Genomic DNA, 17139 nt, shown 5'->3' on the forward strand with positions numbered 1-17139 from the left:
GTTTTCTTTGCAAAGGACCGTACCAGTTTTCCTTCCGCCACCGTCGTGCTATCTGAGCTTTCGTTCTGCCTCTGATGACTTTGTCGTGGACGGAGCACTAAACTCTAATCTTATCTCCTTGACATTCCATTTAATTGATGAAGACACTGATCCATTGAATTGGCCACGTGCTAATTTTATTCGGCCAATCAGCAGTCAATAAGTAATCAGATCAAATGGTTGGTCAGAAATATGTAATTATCCGTTAATAAAAAAAAAAACAAGCCCTGGAGACAGGACTGAAGTGTTACAGGTTAAAACATTTCGCTAATGATATATCGGACGAAATGTTTGTTAATAATGCGCAGTACAAGAAAGTCCAATACCTCACCACTACTAGTGCTGTTCATACTCACCAACTCCTCTGTGGGTTAACAGTGTATAATTGACGGATTTTATGGACATACGTGTATTTAATGATTAAGAAACTAGGCATTTATTCGCTACTTTAGCGCAGATTCCGACCGACTGTTGACTTTTCAGAAAAATGGTACAAATGGCTCTGAGCACTATGGAACTTAGAACTAGTTAAACCTAACTAACCTAAGGACATCACACACATCCATGCCCGAGGCAGGATTCGAACCTGCGACCGTAGCGGTCTCGCGGTTCCAGACGGCAGCGCCTTAGAACCGCACGGCCACTTCGGCCGGCTGTTGACTTCTCGTTGGTGCCCAGTAAAAATGTCAGCCGAGTGATGGAATGACATGTCTGTTCTACAATCGACATTAGAAAGTCAGCTACTCTAAAGACAACAGATGCACAAGTCGCTGTGAAGAGAAATTGGCATGTAACAGACAGTTATGACCAGCAGATTCATCACAGCTATAAACGAGGTGTTGTTGGGCAAAAAACAAAACGTCTGCGTGAAATAATATGTACTAACACATCCAGTAGTTACAGACTCATTTTTACCGAAACAGAAGATGCTGTGTCGTATTACGTTCTTCCCTTATTCGTTATCGAAGTGCAAATGTGATGTTAGAGTGAACTGATAAAAATAGTGTGATCACTATGGCTTTTCATATTGCACTACTGTACTGCGGATACACCGAAAATAATGTGGTATTTCTACATGTGCGTAATAATAGGTCTTCGATGGCTCTTGTGAAAGTGTTGCTCATAGTTGTCTGTTACACAGTACCGGTTTTTGACCCATTTCTGCTACTCTTGCCTTCAGGTTAGTTAATTTTCAGATCTATTTTGCACACAGATACCGAGTTTTACATAAAAGTGACTTTGAGGGGCTGTAAAACAGGCATATCCGTATTTTAAAATCACACTTGTTCTGTTTCAGGCTTCGATCTTGTAGTAGACACGCCCATCTTCTTGTCAAGTTGAAGCTAATGAAGTTTCGCTACAAAGCATTCCTGCGGAGTATGTTTCAGCATTTGCCTGCAAAAAGAAACCAACAAGTGTCTCAGCTCCTTTTTGCGAGAAAGTGTTATTTAGTGCAAGATGCCCCGAAAGGCCCTGGTGATGAACGAAGACCGTCAAGCAGCACAGTGAAGATACCCTTTTCCACGATGCGCATCCAACCGCCACACCCCACCCCAATTAACGAGAGTCGCCGTCCCCCGCCCACGGACAGTTGATTTATGGGCCGTACCGTCTTTATAAAACACTCCCCTTGCAGCCCAAGGCACGAACAGGTCACGGCCCTGGGATAGCTGAACACTGTACTGTTTTGCGTAACACCGTCCTGTCGTATGAGCAAATCTATTCGTGTCTGAGAAGGACGAGAGCCTTCAACTTTCAGTTGTAGATAAAATCCAGACTTCAGCACAAGCTCCTGTTTTCGCCATGAAATCGAAGTATGTGGACATCACATTAATTGATCGTAAATTGCGGATTGAAGTCTGCATCTTCGGATTACCGATCTGAATCGTAACTAACTTAGCTTAATAGGAGCCATTCGAGTACGGTCTTTTCAAAACGCAGCTTTTGTTAGTAATATTGGTGTTGAGGAAGGGCATATGCGGTGTTTTTGTTCGAGGAAACGCCGAGAACGTACAGTCTCCTTTGTTTTAATTCATAAACATTTATATCGAGTTCACTTTCTCCTTGCAGATATAACTGTAACAGAAGCTCTAGGATTACCTTGTAGACCTACTAGAAGTCCCAGATATCAACCATGATAAAATAAAAGCAGTATCAGACTTCGTTACTTTCGCGTCTTTACACACTTCATTGCAATTCCGCTGTTATAAATTGAATGATGCATATTTAAAACTTTCCAATCGTGGTAAGACAGACCTCGTTCTCTTCCCAAAGTTTATTATTCAAATTGGAGACTGCTCTTCAGTGGCTAACTCAGAAACTGAAATCTTGAGCGCAATTGGAAAATAACTTAAAAAATTGGTCATGATTTGCCCAGATAATAACAGTAATCATTATTGTAATAGACGAGATTACAGTACGGAAAGAAAGTCTATTATTATTATTATTATTGGGTAACATAGTCGTCTGAATAAGAGTAAGGTAAAAACTCGATTTTTTTCGAAATTGTATGTAATTATGGATAAAGTATCTTGGTCACTTGAATTTACGTACGTTTTACTTGCTGTGCATGAATGACGTCAGGTGACCCCTGTAAATTGTTTTTGTCCTCTGTGTGTCACAAAATGCGATCCATTGTCCTGTGTGACATTTATTCCGACGTGATGGTGCGCTGTAGCAAAAAACAAACGGGGTGAAGAGTTTGTTTCAGGGATGCAAAATCAATTACTTGCCGTAAAATCAAACTCCACAAATATCGTCCTTGCGTGGCGTTTTCTGCAATGCCAGCCTGGATCTGACACTCTAAACTGAGATTCTTTACACGGAGTAACGTATACAGATGGAGGTAGAAGTTTATGTGAGGTACAAAGCAGATGCATGCTGTACCTGTTGTCGGCTGCCCGCACGGCACCCCTGCTGACTGACGTCAGGAAAGCACAAGATCCGCACCAACCACTGTGGCTGTTGTGAATGCCTGTGGGTTTAACAGGAAGCATCCCCTTATACAAAGCCTGGTAGACGAAGAAAGGGTGGATATATTAGGAATCACAGAGGTCAGAGCAGGCCAGCAGATCCAACATTTAAAGAACATGATCTGCCACAGATCGCAGCAAACCAATCCAAGCATTGGAGGAGCCGCTATCTTTCACCACAAGGACGTCCCAGCAGTGCGCCTAGAACTCCCGCAGAACTTCCAGCACCTGCACGTGGTGGCAATAGAAATAGACTCCCCAAAAATGGGCACAATAACTGTAGCCACTATATACTGCCCCCCTCACGATCACCTCCCAGAAGACCTCATGAGATACCTAATATCACGCGGTAATTGCGTCATAATGGGAGACTTTAACGCCAGAAGCCGAGCCTTCGGAGACAGACTTACGACAACAAAAGGCAGGGCTCTGGAAGACCTCATAGACGATTCACCCCTAGTCTGGCTTCAAAACGACACCCCTACCCTTATTAACCATGTTGGCTCTTCCATTCCGGACCACATCTTCTGCAGTGACACCCTGGCGATACACTGCACCGCCTGCAGAGTTGGCCCAAGCATAGGGAGTGACCACATCCCCCTTCTCTTCGACACCACGGCACTTGGCCCCAAAAAATACGCCCCAGGACCCCCAAAGAGCATCAAGCTTTACAAGAAAACAAACTGGGAAAAATTCGCCAACATCCTGCATGAAAAACTCCCAACCGCAAACATCAGCTCAGCAGCCGAATTAGACAATTACAACGAGCGAATAGTTGCAGCATACGACCTGGCCATAAAGGAAGCCGTCCCCACCAGAACGATCCGTAATAGGACGGAGGCAATTCCACAAAGCATCCTCTCTACAATAAAACTCAAAAGACAACTATTAAGGCAATATAAGAGGACAAGCGACCCCACCTTAAAAACGGAGTGGAATAGACTGAACACCACAGTCAAAGAGAACCTAAAACAATGGAGAGCGGAATGCTGGCAAAAAGAATGCAGCAAGCTTAACCCCAGGGAACCGGCCAAGTTTTGGAAGACGTTCAAACAGATAACAGGAGCCCCGAGTAACAACTCCCCCAGTGCTGCTCTCGTTACCCCACAAGGCATCACAGCTGACGACCATCATAAAGCGCAAGTGTTTAGTGAGGTCCTAGAAGAAATCCACAGTCACCCCTCTGACCCTCTATTTGATGACATGTTCGCAGAAGAAATAGAAGAAGGTCTGGAGGACCTCCTCAACACCCAGACAGCCCTCACAGAGGAACAGGCAAAACTCCTGGTGCCAATTTCCGAAGAGGAAATTACACTGGCCCTCTTATCCGGCAAACAAAATACTGCACCTGGCAGGGACCAAATTACCAGAAAAATGCTCTCGGCCACGCCTCGCCACATGCTCCTTCCAACTCTAAGCCGTCTTTACAACGCTGCGCTCTGTCTAGGGATAGTGCCGAAGCAATGGAAAAACGCAAACGTTATCATGATACACAAACCTGGAAAGCCGATTAATAAACCTACCTCATATCGCCCAATCTCGCTTCTACCAGTAATAGGCAAAATATTTGAATCCATTCTAAATAACAGGACCCACAAATTCATAAACAAACTAAAGATCCTCCCTCCAGAACAAGCCGGCTTTAGGCAGGAACATTCAACCATGGACCCTATCATCAGACTAGTCAGCACAACAACAGAAGCCCTAAACAGAGGCGACTGCGTATTGGCACTGTTCCTAGATATCGAGCGAGCTTTCGATAAGGTGTGGCACTGCGGGCTGGCGTACAAATTGGCCAAGCAAAATTTCCCACCGCACTATGTACGCCTTATTCTCGACATAATCTCCAATAGAACTGCAACAGTATCGGTCGGTAACCAACTCTCCAAAAAATTCTCTCCTGCTGCTGGAGTAGCGCAAGGTGCCGTCCTCTCACCCACGCTCTACAGCTTATACACCGCCGACATCCCTCGCCCCAACAAGTGGAACGAACACTTCGCCCTCTACGCAGAAGACACCGCCTACTGGTGCACGGCGCACTCGGTAGAGGAAGCGAAGAATGCAATAGCCTCCTACACACCCCAGCTAGAACAGTGGATGGCCAAATGGCGCATCAAACCCAATCCAGCAAAGAGCCAGCTGCTACTTTTTAGACACCGCAACCTAACACAAAGTGCCAGACTAAAACAAGACGACCTCCACATAACCCTATGGCAAAAGAGAGTCAGCCCTGTACAGAGTGCAAAATATCTAGGGATGACTCTCGACTCTACTCTATCATGGAAGCACCACACCGATAACATCATCAGCAAATGTAAACAAAGAATGAACCTTGTGAAGCTAATCAGCTCAAAATTCGGGGGCGCCAGCCCAGATGCAGTGCTACACACCTACAGAACATTTGTCCGACCGATCCTAGAGTACGGTTCCTGTCTGTGGACGGCCTCCAAGGCGCAGTATGAAAGAGTTGCCGCATTTGATCGCCACAACTTAAGACGAGCGGGAAAGCTGCACTACACAACCGCCAACGACCTAGTCTATGCGGGCACCAACACCTGCTCTATATTAGACAAGATCACTCCTGAGGTAGCCAAATACGGCCGGAACAGAGTGAGAGCAGATGGGTTAATGAAAGACGTAATATGCAACCCAATTCACGAATACAGGATCACTCTATTTAGATACCCTTACCCCCCAGACTTCATTGCCCATGCAATTCAACGAACATTCCCGAACAACAAAGAACTCATAGATAAAATTAGAAAAAGAAGAATGTAGCAGTAGTAAATTCAGTGAAGTGAAGTGGCCCACTATCTCCCCCCATCTCTCTCCAAACACCCCAGTGAAGTGAAGTGCAACGACCCTCCACAAACCGTCGAACCCACAACTCAGAATAAGTTAGGAATAGAATTCACCATTTAAACTATTAGTCAGACACACCCTAAAATAGAGCAGTAGGTTAGACGATATAAATAACTCTAGAACAAAACTCTAAACAGAGATGAAACAATCTACCAATAGATCACTATTTAGTATAAACCTAGCATAATAAACACAATTCAACAGACGATAACCCAGTGCCATCCCGACTGGGGTTTTGGTGGTTTCCCTCAGTTGTAAGGCGAATGCCGGGATGTGGAATTCCACCACTTAGGCATAAGAAAACTCACTACAAAATGGCATGAGCCAAAACATACAGAAAATCCAAGTAGGCAGGTTTCCCCACTGAAATTAATAAACAGAGTCCCAACAGCATCAAACAACCCCAGGCTGAGAAGGACACGAGTCCTCAGCAGCCGCCACTACCCGAAAGGGTATGGCAATCCATAAAAAAAAAAAAAAAATCCCACCGCTAAAATCACACTCGTCAGTCGCCTCGAATGGCAATGCCCGGTCTCTGATGTCGACGGCTACGTGGGACGTTCACGTTTCCAATTTATCTTAACCAAGTATAACGCCTAGTTTCACCAGTATATTTACATCAATAGTACTTTTGTAAATAAATTTGCAATTAGAACACCACCTGGTATGCACCGGGGAACCAAATCAGTATGACCACCGCCCGCCGCGAGACTGAATGCCGCCTCGTGGAGGTGCGGGCGCGTGCCGCGGTATAGAAGCTGTTTGGAGAAGCAGCGGCGATAGGAAATGCACTGACGTAAACGACTAGGACAAAGGCAAATTGTTATGGCCAGGCGCCTGGAAGAGAGCATCTAGGAAGCGGCGAAGCTATTCGCGTTGCAAGATCCCCTCGCTTCTAAACTGATACTGTTATTACTCAGCTTAGCCGCGAGTCCGTAGAGTGTGGTATACGTGACGTACAGTATGACTGGTCAGCACTTCCACCTGGAATTTGCGAGTGTAAGTCGGACCGGACCTTCCTTGATCCGCCTTGGTGGGTCGTGTCGTCGGATTTCCTCCCACCTGTGCGCGGTGCAGCTCTCGTAAATGTCGTCCCGTGCAGATGTCTGTCGGTGGAAGCTAATTATCCGAAATTGCTGTCGATCAACTTCGGGGTATCTATTTACTCGAAATTAACATTCAGAATGCCGCCATATCACTTTTATTCCTATTAGATCAACAATGAAACACTCATGTCACATATTACTCGTAGCCGAGAGCATGGCTGCCATCGAACAAGACAGGAAGAGCTCTTAACGCCGACTGCCGACTTTGGCGCGCAGTCCGTATCTCTTGCTAGTTTCGTCACAGTTACTGGATTTCCGATCGAGTTCGTACTTACTAAGATATGCATTTGCTAACGAACGGGTGTGAATTTTAACGAGGTAAAATTATGATAAATAGTTTTAAACATCTAGAGGCTGCTCCTAGTATTCATGTTGTCATAAATGACTTTAATTATTAAATATAAATAAACAAAATCGGTGACTTTGGCGCCAAGATGGCGGTACTCCCCGTCATGTATATTTCCCAGGCTAACGCTTGTTGCTAAGGTCCTGCGCCGAGCCCCACCCCACTACGCGCGACATATGGTCGCTTCGTCATCTAGCCAGCCAGCGTGGGAAATGCTCTCCGATTCATGGCCGGCTACAGTACTTCCTAACTATCGTGAATACATCAATGAGAGACACTAATTTATTAAAACTGGTAAAAATTGTATTCCTCACGTAAGAGGCACCTTACAACGTGCTACTGTCGCAACTATGGCAAGTGGTCGAAGGAGGGTGAAACTAAGAGCAGACGCCAAGCGTAATCACAGAACGTGGCGGTCTTGTAAAGCGGAATCGGCGGCGATCTGTGGCATATTTGACGCCAGAGTAGAATGCTGGTGCAGACAGAAGTGTTTCGTAGCACATTGTCTAACGTGGGGTTCTGCAGCAGACCATCCCCAAGTGTTCTCACGGTGACCCACCGACATCAATTACGACTGCAGTGGAAACGGATTTACTGAGATTGGACCGTGGATCAATGGAGACCTGTCACCTGGTCGGATGAATCAAATTTCTTGTTACACAAGGTTATCCATGCGGACGGTTGCTCGAAACATGCAGTGCACCACGGACGCAGGTTGGTAGCGTCCGTATTACGGTATGGGGGATATTCAACTGAGCTTGTATGAGACTCGGGGTAGTAATCGAACGCACACAGAACCGTTGCCGTATTGCATTCCAAAGGTGGACCAACACGCTATTACGCAGGTGGTCCTACTTCTGTGATAGGTTGCACCATTAGAATGTCTCGATATAAATACAGATAATTACTCCTGCCGTTCAATTCGAACGTAAAACTTCCTGGTAGATTAAAACTGTGTGCCGGACCGAGACTGGAACTCGGGGCCCTTGCCTTTCGCGGGCAAGACAGTGGTCCCGAGTTCGAATCACGGTCCGGCTCGCGGTTTTAGTCCACCAGGAAGTTTCATATCAGCGCACACTCAGCTGCAGAGCGAAAACTTCATTCTGGAAACATCCCCCAGGCTGCGGCTTTCTTCCAGTAGTGCTAGTCTTGCAAGTCTTACAGAGAACTGTGAATTTTGGAAGGTAGGATGCGAGGTACAGGAGGAAGAAAGCTGTGAATGGTACTTGGGTAGCTCAGTTGTTAGAATATTTGCCCGCGAAAGGCAAAGGTCTCGTGTTCGAGTCTCGGTCCAGCACACAGTTTTAATCTGCCAAGAAGTTTAATGTCATCGCACACTCCGCTACAGAGTGAAAATTTCGTTCTGGAATTCAAACGTATTTCAGCTTGTCTCAAAAAGTATACTCACGGCTGAAGCTGAACGATCGCTGTTGTGTTTGAAGTTCTCGTCTGGGACATTCGCGAAGGACTCGTCTGACGTGAGGCACGGCTGCTGGTAAAGGGAAAGTCGGGCGTTCTCGTTAGAAGCGCGTGATGTGTTGTGCGGGTACGCGATCGCTGCGTCGTCGCACAGGAAGCCTGTTTCTCTCGACTGCTTGTCCGCACTGCACAGCCTCAACCAGATCCGGGAGTCCAATCCGCTCTCCCTGATAATCTGTGCCCATTTGATCGTTTGTTGCCTGGTTGCTCCTCAATATCGTGTTCATACTACCTCCCTGACAGACCAAAACTGCAGGCTCACTGGTACTTGTAACTCTCTCTCTCTCTCTCTCTCTCTCTCTCTCTCTCTCTCTCTCTCTCTCTCTTTTAGTGCACAATGCACTACTCTCTGAAAGTTGTAGTAGACAGAGTGACTACTATAATTCTTATTCGCGAGGAGACGGGCACACAGTCCCCCTCCAGATTTCCAGATCAAATTTTATTGTAGTTTGTGTAAATCACTGCAGGCCATTGGCGGGATGATTTCTATGACAGCACCACGACCATTTTCGCTCCTTGTCCAGCTGAGCTGCTGTTCGATCCCAAATGATTTCTAGACCGGTGGCAAATTGAGCTGTAATTTCCTGCGACGTTCCACTGTAGCGCTTCTACCGAATAACTGATCGATTACTGCTACAGAACTGAGAAACTTGGCTCGACTATCACTGTTAAGCGAACTTAGTACCTCGTTATCTTCAATAAGACTGTCATCAGTGATTAATGGTAAATCTGTCATCAACCCGAAGATTGAACACCGCCGCGCCTCAACAGACATGGACATAACATTGGAGGTGGTATACCCTTGCCTTACATCGACCTTTGAGCTGACGCACTGAAACATTTATAGGAGGACGTAAATTTCAATGTGAAATCCTAACGGCGGTGGAACGATAATTTTTGCGTATACAAATGATTGGCAGAGGTAAAAAAGCGATAAGTGAATATGTAGTCTGAGACGGATCAAGCGTGCAGTTTTTAATAGTCTGAAAGGATTTATTCGTTACACCATGTTAGCTGCAGACTTAAGTTTCACTAGAAAAACACAGTATAAGAAAGTGGAGGATCTCTTTCATTAGCTTCTGCGTTTACAAAATTACATGTCTACTGATACCTATTTCAGAAAATAGTGAGCAGGTGGACTTAACATCATGGTGAGACTGGAATAATGATTGCCTACAGGAAATATCTTGTTTCTCTACAAACGCTGCTGGGCAAAAGATGTATGGGAAAACACCCTACGACATTCGATCACCTGTAGCAAATTGACAATTTTCATTCGAGTGTGTGCTTTGTTGCTAGCGATCTCGTGGTGCTGCGCAGTTTTTGATCACAGAGTGGACTCCGGGCGGCTGGTTTAAACTCCAAACGTCTCCGCAATGTGTCATGGAATGTGAGCGTCGTGAAGAGAGGTGTAGTGTACTGCGCAAAGTTCCAAGCAGCTGGAAGAAAAACACAGACACTGCTGTATGTAAGAAGGGTGAAAGAACGAACCCGCAGAATTACAGACAAATATCCGTAACATCGGTTTCCTCTAGAATTCTGGGGCATATTCTAAGTTCCAATATAATTTCCTAGAGCCTTATTTCTAGATTTCCGGAAAGCGTTGAGTACAGTGCCCTACTGCAGAGTATTAACGAAGGTCGGGTATACGGAATAGTTTCATAGATATGAGTTTCTCGAAGGTTTCTGAAGTAATAGAAGTCGGTACGTTGTCCTGGACGGAGAGTGCTCGTCTAAGACAAGGGTATCGCCAGGAGGGCCCCGAGTAAATGTAACAGGACCGTTCGTGTTCTCTATATATATATATGTATAAACGGTCTGACGGATAGGGTGAGCAGCAACTTGCAGATGACACTTAAGTTTAAGCGTAAGTGTTGTTGACTTATTGTAGGATGATACAGGATGGCATGGATAGAATTTATATTTAGAGTGATGAGTGGCAGCTTCTTCTAAACGTAGAAAAATGTAAGTTAATGCGAATGAATAAGAAAACCTGTAACGTTCGAATACAATTTCAACAGTGCGCTGCACGACACAGGCCCAGCGATCAAATATCTAGGTGTAAGCTTGCAATGCAACATGAAATTTAACGAGCGCGTAAGGGGGTAGTAGGCAAGTGGAATGTTCGAGTTATTGGGAAAATGTTGCTCACCAACTAAGGAGACCGCTGGTACGATCCATTCGAGAGTACTGTTCTAGGATTGGGGTCCCCACGAGGTCGAATTAAAGCAAGACATCGAAGCAACTTAAGAGGCGTGCTGCTTAGTTTGTTGCCTATAGTTTCGATCAACACGAGAGTATTACGGAGATGATGATGATGTTTTTCGCGAAGCTCTATGGAGAAAATTTAGACAACCGACATTTGCGGCTGACTACAGAGCGATTCTACTGCCACCAACGTTTATAACGTATAATGCGACAGAAATTAGGGCTCATGCGATGCCATAAAGACTGTTGGTATTTCCTCTATTCATTTACAAGTGGGACGGGAAAGCGAATGACTAGTAGTGGTACAAGGTACTCTCCGCCATGAACCGTTTCGTGGCTTGCTATGTATGTATGTATGTATGTATGTATGTATATATATGTTAACTCGACAGTCCCCTTGACGCTATCCGAGGGGAATAGGATATGGTTTCATTCTCTTCCTTCCTTCCTTCCTTCCTTCCTTCCTTCCTTCCTTCCACCGACATGAACAGTACGAAGACAAAACTACATTCTACAGGAACCAGTCGCAATCTTCTTCGCAAAAACCATTGCACCCTCCCGGTAGTCTCTGTTAGAAAAGCTTTTATGGTGCCATTAACGAAATATAATAATGGTGATATCTACAAATTGAAGTTTAATTTCGCACCCTTTTCAAGTCTGTAACGTCATGTTACAACCTGAAAACCCATTCCTTTCATACTAAAAGCAAGAAGCGAGCTTTGGCAAAATACGAAGCCTAGTCTGGTGTTTGAAGGGTACCTTAGTTACAATAAATCCGGATTCTTGTCATGTGTTCTTTGAGTTGGCAAGTTCGGAGGATACAATGATTTACAAATGTTTTGTCGAACACAATAGTCCGTACTACTGCACACAGCTCGTCGTACTGAACAGCTTTTTTTGGCGCTATCGTAGATGGGCATTTAACAGCGCAAATATGTCGCAACATCTCCAAAAGCACTGGGACGAGAAACTGCGTGTCACGCTGTGAGGTATAAACATTGAATCGTCATCGCCGGTTCGGGCTGTAACGTCGCTGGCGCTGCCCGCACGCACCTGTCGCGGTGGCTTGCTGCCGATAATGCAGGGTCCGTTTTGTTTGCGGACGACCGGCCCCCTGTTTGCAGACAGCTACCGCTGAGGCGTGTGTCCGCAAACAGCGTTCGGCAAGTAGTAGCAAGGTTACGCCTCTGCGCTTCGGGATTGCAGTTTACCTTTCCGTACAAAGTCCTCTTGCCTTTGCAAGCGGCCTTGCTGTCACCACGGAACTTTCACTTTCTGAACCTGATCTCGTTCCTGTCATACGGCTCTTTCTTGGTGTCCATAATTTTCTTTAAGTGGGTCCTCAGAGGCCCAACTACTAAAGTTTCTGACCAGTTGCCATGGTATTTATTGAACTATGTTGTTACGAAATTTTCCTCCGTAATCACAGACCCCATACGTATCGGTAGACGCAAATCGCACATCCAAAGTATCAGATTTCGATCACTTTTTGGTCCTAAGTTGTTTGTGTCACGTACGGCTGCTTTCGCGGCTGATAATGCTGTTCTTACTTGTGAATATTAGGTCATGCCTATATTTGGGCCTCTACTAGGACTCGAGACAAACAGTGCGGCATATGGTACATGCGCTAAAAGAAAGCGAACAGAACACCGACAATATTTGTTATGCATCTATACTCTGTAGGGTATAGCTTATGATGACATACTCATCTGTAGTGTAGATCGAGGTTAGGTTGAGAAGTGACGGAGTGGTTGGAGTTGGCGAAGTCATCGAATATAATTTCATGAATATTAATTAGTGTTATGGCGCGTTTGTTACACATATCGGATTTAGATTAGTCGTTTATCAGCTATTTTGCTAATGTAGGTGGAAACCGACAGGCGGAATCGAAGGCTTCAGTTAACCCACGCTGTGACAATAAAGCATAGTAACATTCGAGTCAGTTTCTTTGTTGATGACCGCTTTGTTTCATCTCCAATAAGCGTGTAGTAGCGAGCCGAACGTTAGACCGTCCGTTAATATATCGCAGACACGATATCCTCCAGTTTACATTACAGCTGTTTAATGGCTTTCAGATGACTTTTGCCGAAACGATAAACAAAGCCCGAGTGGAACTACACTCAACATCAATTTTCACTCATGGTCTTCATGTCCTTTCTCCCCGCTCAGTCACCGACTGCAAGCGAGACCTGCCACCAACGCTGTAATTCTGTAGATAAGTTTTTAACCCTGATTCGACACAGTACTTAAATTTATCACAAATGTGTCTATTATGGTTTGTGTGTGAAGGTTGCGACTGGTAATATGACTGAAAATATACCTGTTGAACTGTTTAATTTTACACTACGCGCGTTTCGACGAAAACGCCAGCTTCATCAGTTTGGAGCTTCCTCTTACAAAACTTCTTGGTAAGTGAAAGTAGCAATAATTCTTGTTCCACCACGTGTACAACACTGCTGCGAATCTAAGTACAAACTCATTTAAAACAAATGACGTCTCTGAGTCAGTTAAAGGGAATGCTTTCTTACTGCACATGCTGGAATTCCCATCATTTGCATCTCTTTCATTCTGTTGTCTTCTAGCTGAGTAATAATCGGTGCCGTTCCTGACAACAGGCAAATGGTTTCATATATTGCTGTGTTTTCGAGGTTACAATTTTGAACAGAATACAAGTAGTTAGGTGGCGTACGTAAGACGACGATCCCTATGCCCGCCAGACCATATGTACTTTCCTCCGCCGTGGCTCTGTTGTAACAAGAAGTGGAACGAAAGACGCTACTCGCCTTCGCTATTAAAGTACTTACCCACAGAGCACTAAGAGTTGGAAGTGGAAGAAAGGAAGATTAGGCAATAGCGTCTTGTGGACGGTGCGGTCACTGGAGACGAATTACAAACTCGGATGAGGAAATAAATAGGGCGGGCCCTTTTTTAAAGGAGCTGTCGAGGCATTTGCTTTAATGGATTTAGGGAAACGATGGAATACCTAAATCTGGATGATCGACTGGGATTTGAACATTGCTCCCCGTCAACCCCCACCCCGTGCGAGTCTAGTGTTCTAGCTGCGCCACCTTTCTCGGTTTGGGGAAGGAGGGAAGGAAGCAGAGGTTGTTTATGGCGTGTAGAAGGCATCGTTCCGATATTCGCCAGGAGCGCTCTACGGGGACAACGCAACATCAAAAGCAAGATGACTGTACCAGGATTTGAACTACACTCTTCGCGAATAGGTATAGTTCGTCTAAACATCCCAAATGACACGCCTGTGAAATTTCTTACTAATGTTCCAGTATCTCTTTGGAAGGACGCTGTCGTTAGTTTCACTTTCTTTCTTAGTCTCTGCATTATGTCTGCAGTATGTCACTGGATTAGAGTTCGAGGAGTGCAGTCGCCACGAGCGTCAAACATGATTCGTATCACTTCATCTTGAATCCTGTGAGGGCAATTGATCGTCTTTATCTAATTACACTGCACACGTTAGCGACTCCATGCGCAAATATTTTTTTCAAATCATGTCTGAATTTTTGCTTTGCCTGCGTAACCGTTTTTGCTGTGTTGTTTATATCGTTGTATTTATAGTGATGATAGAAGAAGACTATGAAAAATGTTTTGAATAACTAATGATAAACTTTAATAACACACATTAGACCATTTGTCGTGTCTTCATAAGCAGTCTTTTTTATTTATTTATTGCTAAAAACACAATGGTATTGGCAGGTATTTGAGAATGTTTACCTAACGAATAGACGACTGTGCTATGGTAGTGAGAGAGTTTATTTTTAACGCCTGTTCCTGTTAAAGATAAACATTTCACTGATATGTTGCCATGGGAATTGAGAATTTTGCCTAACAAGTTTCTTTCCATTGTTTCAGACGAACGAGATGCAATCCAGAAGAAAACGTTCACGAAGTGGGTCAACAAGCACCTCAAGAAGGTAACACCAGCTGCACCGCCGTGTTGAATGTTAACCTACCAGCCCTTTCCTTTTATCTTAATTGCTGCTCAACGGAAACAGTCTATGCGCAGCAAAATTACTCATCATGCAGCCAAACCTGCTTTTGTTATGACAGTATGTGTGTTCTAAAACGTCTTGTCTCGGTGGATGTGAACTTCAGGAGCTTTAAAACTAGTCACACGGCCCTATTTTGTCATGGCGCGCACCTAGCGGTGATCTGATGCAAAATGGAAGGTTACGCAGCCGTCGCTTCGTATGGTGGCAGAATTGACACTTTCTTACATTTCTGAAAGATCTCTCTTTTATTTCAGCTCGTTGGCAGTACGTAACCCAGTGGAGTGGTAAATATTTTGCTGTTATGTTCTTATGAATCTTTGTTCCTGGTCACAACCGGATTTATAAGGATCTTCTTCTTCTCATTTGATCAGTCTTAACACTACTTTCCGATCGTCAGTGGCAATTTCCTGGTATGTTCTCGATCAGTTGTTACGTCGATAGACGAAGGTTTAGCTAATGCGATTAATGTGTTTCCGATGTCCATTTGGACCAACAAGTAAACTATTAAGCACAGTTTTCTTCAGGAGAGAGTTCAGGCAGGGAGCAAACGTAAATTAGCCAATAGCAGACCCAGACGCCAAAATAAGATGTACTGTAACACCAACACTGGTAGGTATAGTGGTGCATCTTTTTCAGCTGAAAGATAGGATTTTGTCGGAGAGAAAGATGCTCGTCTGCTTCTCTTCTTCCCTCCGATTGTTAGCCCAGCAACATCAACTAACCAGTGCAAAAAGGAATCTTCCCGTGAAATGGAACAGGTGGGAACATTTTGTAGAAACTCGAAGTCTATGCACAGTAGTGATTGATAGAGCTGTGACGCTTAGGTTAGACCCGTTGTATTAAAGTTGTTTTCCGAAAGCACTTTAATACGATGATCAGTTATGATCAGAGAGGAGACTTGGCTCCAGGGTAGATAACTGAACATAAACAGAATATAGACGTCTTAGACGTGAGACTCATTTACAATAGCCTGTACCTGCCGTCTTTCTGAGAGGAGGTTATTAGATGTCATTGCAGAAGTATATTTTCGAAGGTCGCCCCCTTACGACGGGAGAGAACCATTAGAATGACGACCCGACAATGTCCAGAATTTCTTTTGATGTTAAATGTTAACGTCCATGAGAATCAAGACGCTCATCACGAACAGTGTTTTTGGTGCTTACATGGGGAGCTCACGTAACGTGAAGACGCCAAATCTAACATACATTGTTCGACATTAGTGGACAGAGATTTAAGTCAGCAGTAGTACCTAAAAGGACAAATATTTTGCTGTAACTTAAGCTCCTGCCAGTCTGACAATATCAGTGTTCCTTTACATTGAAATGGAAGTGAAACTACACTGTGTCGGCTGACATTTCGCTCAAAATTAACACATTTTCGCGGGAGTGTTAACTGCAGTTTTAGCTACAACTGTTGTAGTTGTTAATCATAATATTACTTCTTTCATTAACCCTTAGATTAGTAGCCGGCCGAAGTGGCCGTGCGGTTAAAGGCGCTGCAGTCTGGAACCGCAAGACCGCTACGGTCGCAGGTTCGAATCCTGCTTCGGGCATGGATGTTTGTGATGTCCTTAGGTTAGTTAGGTTTAACTAGTTCTAAGTTCTAGGGGACTAATGACCTCAGCAGTTGAGTCCCGTAGTGCTCAGAGCCATTTGAACCTTAGATTAGTGTAATACAGTTCTCGATTCCTGCCACTTGTTGTCTACCTTGTTAATTTCAGGACAAGCGTTGCAACCTGCGTCATTAGCAACCTCCTTTGTGTACGCACATGTAGGATTGCCTCGAATCAGTATGGAAAGTACATCGTTTCATAAAACAGTAATTGCTTAATAATACAAATACTAGTATTAAGTAATAGGTTTCTGTTCCTTAAGCCACAAAGCTACCGTTTCACTGGTGTGTCCTTCTAATCTATCTAATTCCACGCCGGTGCCTTGAGACCACGGAGGGCGGCGTTGTAGTTTTCTTAGGCGGTTGATGAAAGAGTGGAATGCTATCCACACAGCTAGATACTTACCGCCTGGTGTATTTTTACATGCGAAAAACCTTGTGTTGATATATTACTCCGAATAGTTAGTACTCGTGAGTGACGTACGCTACTGTTTAGTGATCGTAATTTC

The 17139-nt window shown here is 44.5% G+C and overlaps 1 protein-coding gene across 14 annotated transcripts in view; it reads left to right on the top strand.

The window, feature by feature from the left end:
* The window catches only part of LOC126416114 (microtubule-actin cross-linking factor 1), a 1003027-nt gene that overhangs the window by 582005 nt on the left and 403883 nt on the right, over positions 1-17139 (top strand). For all 14 annotated transcript variants that reach the window (XM_050083628.1, XM_050083630.1, XM_050083635.1 and 11 more), the window contains exon 2: positions 14880-14941. In XM_050083628.1, coding sequence (XP_049939585.1) covers positions 14880-14941 — 62 coding nt within the window. The remainder of the gene's footprint in view (positions 1-14879; positions 14942-17139) is intronic.

Source organism: Schistocerca serialis, chromosome 8 (genome assembly GCF_023864345.2).
Source record: "Schistocerca serialis cubense isolate TAMUIC-IGC-003099 chromosome 8, iqSchSeri2.2, whole genome shotgun sequence".
Classification (NCBI taxonomy): domain Eukaryota; kingdom Metazoa; phylum Arthropoda; class Insecta; order Orthoptera; family Acrididae; genus Schistocerca; species Schistocerca serialis.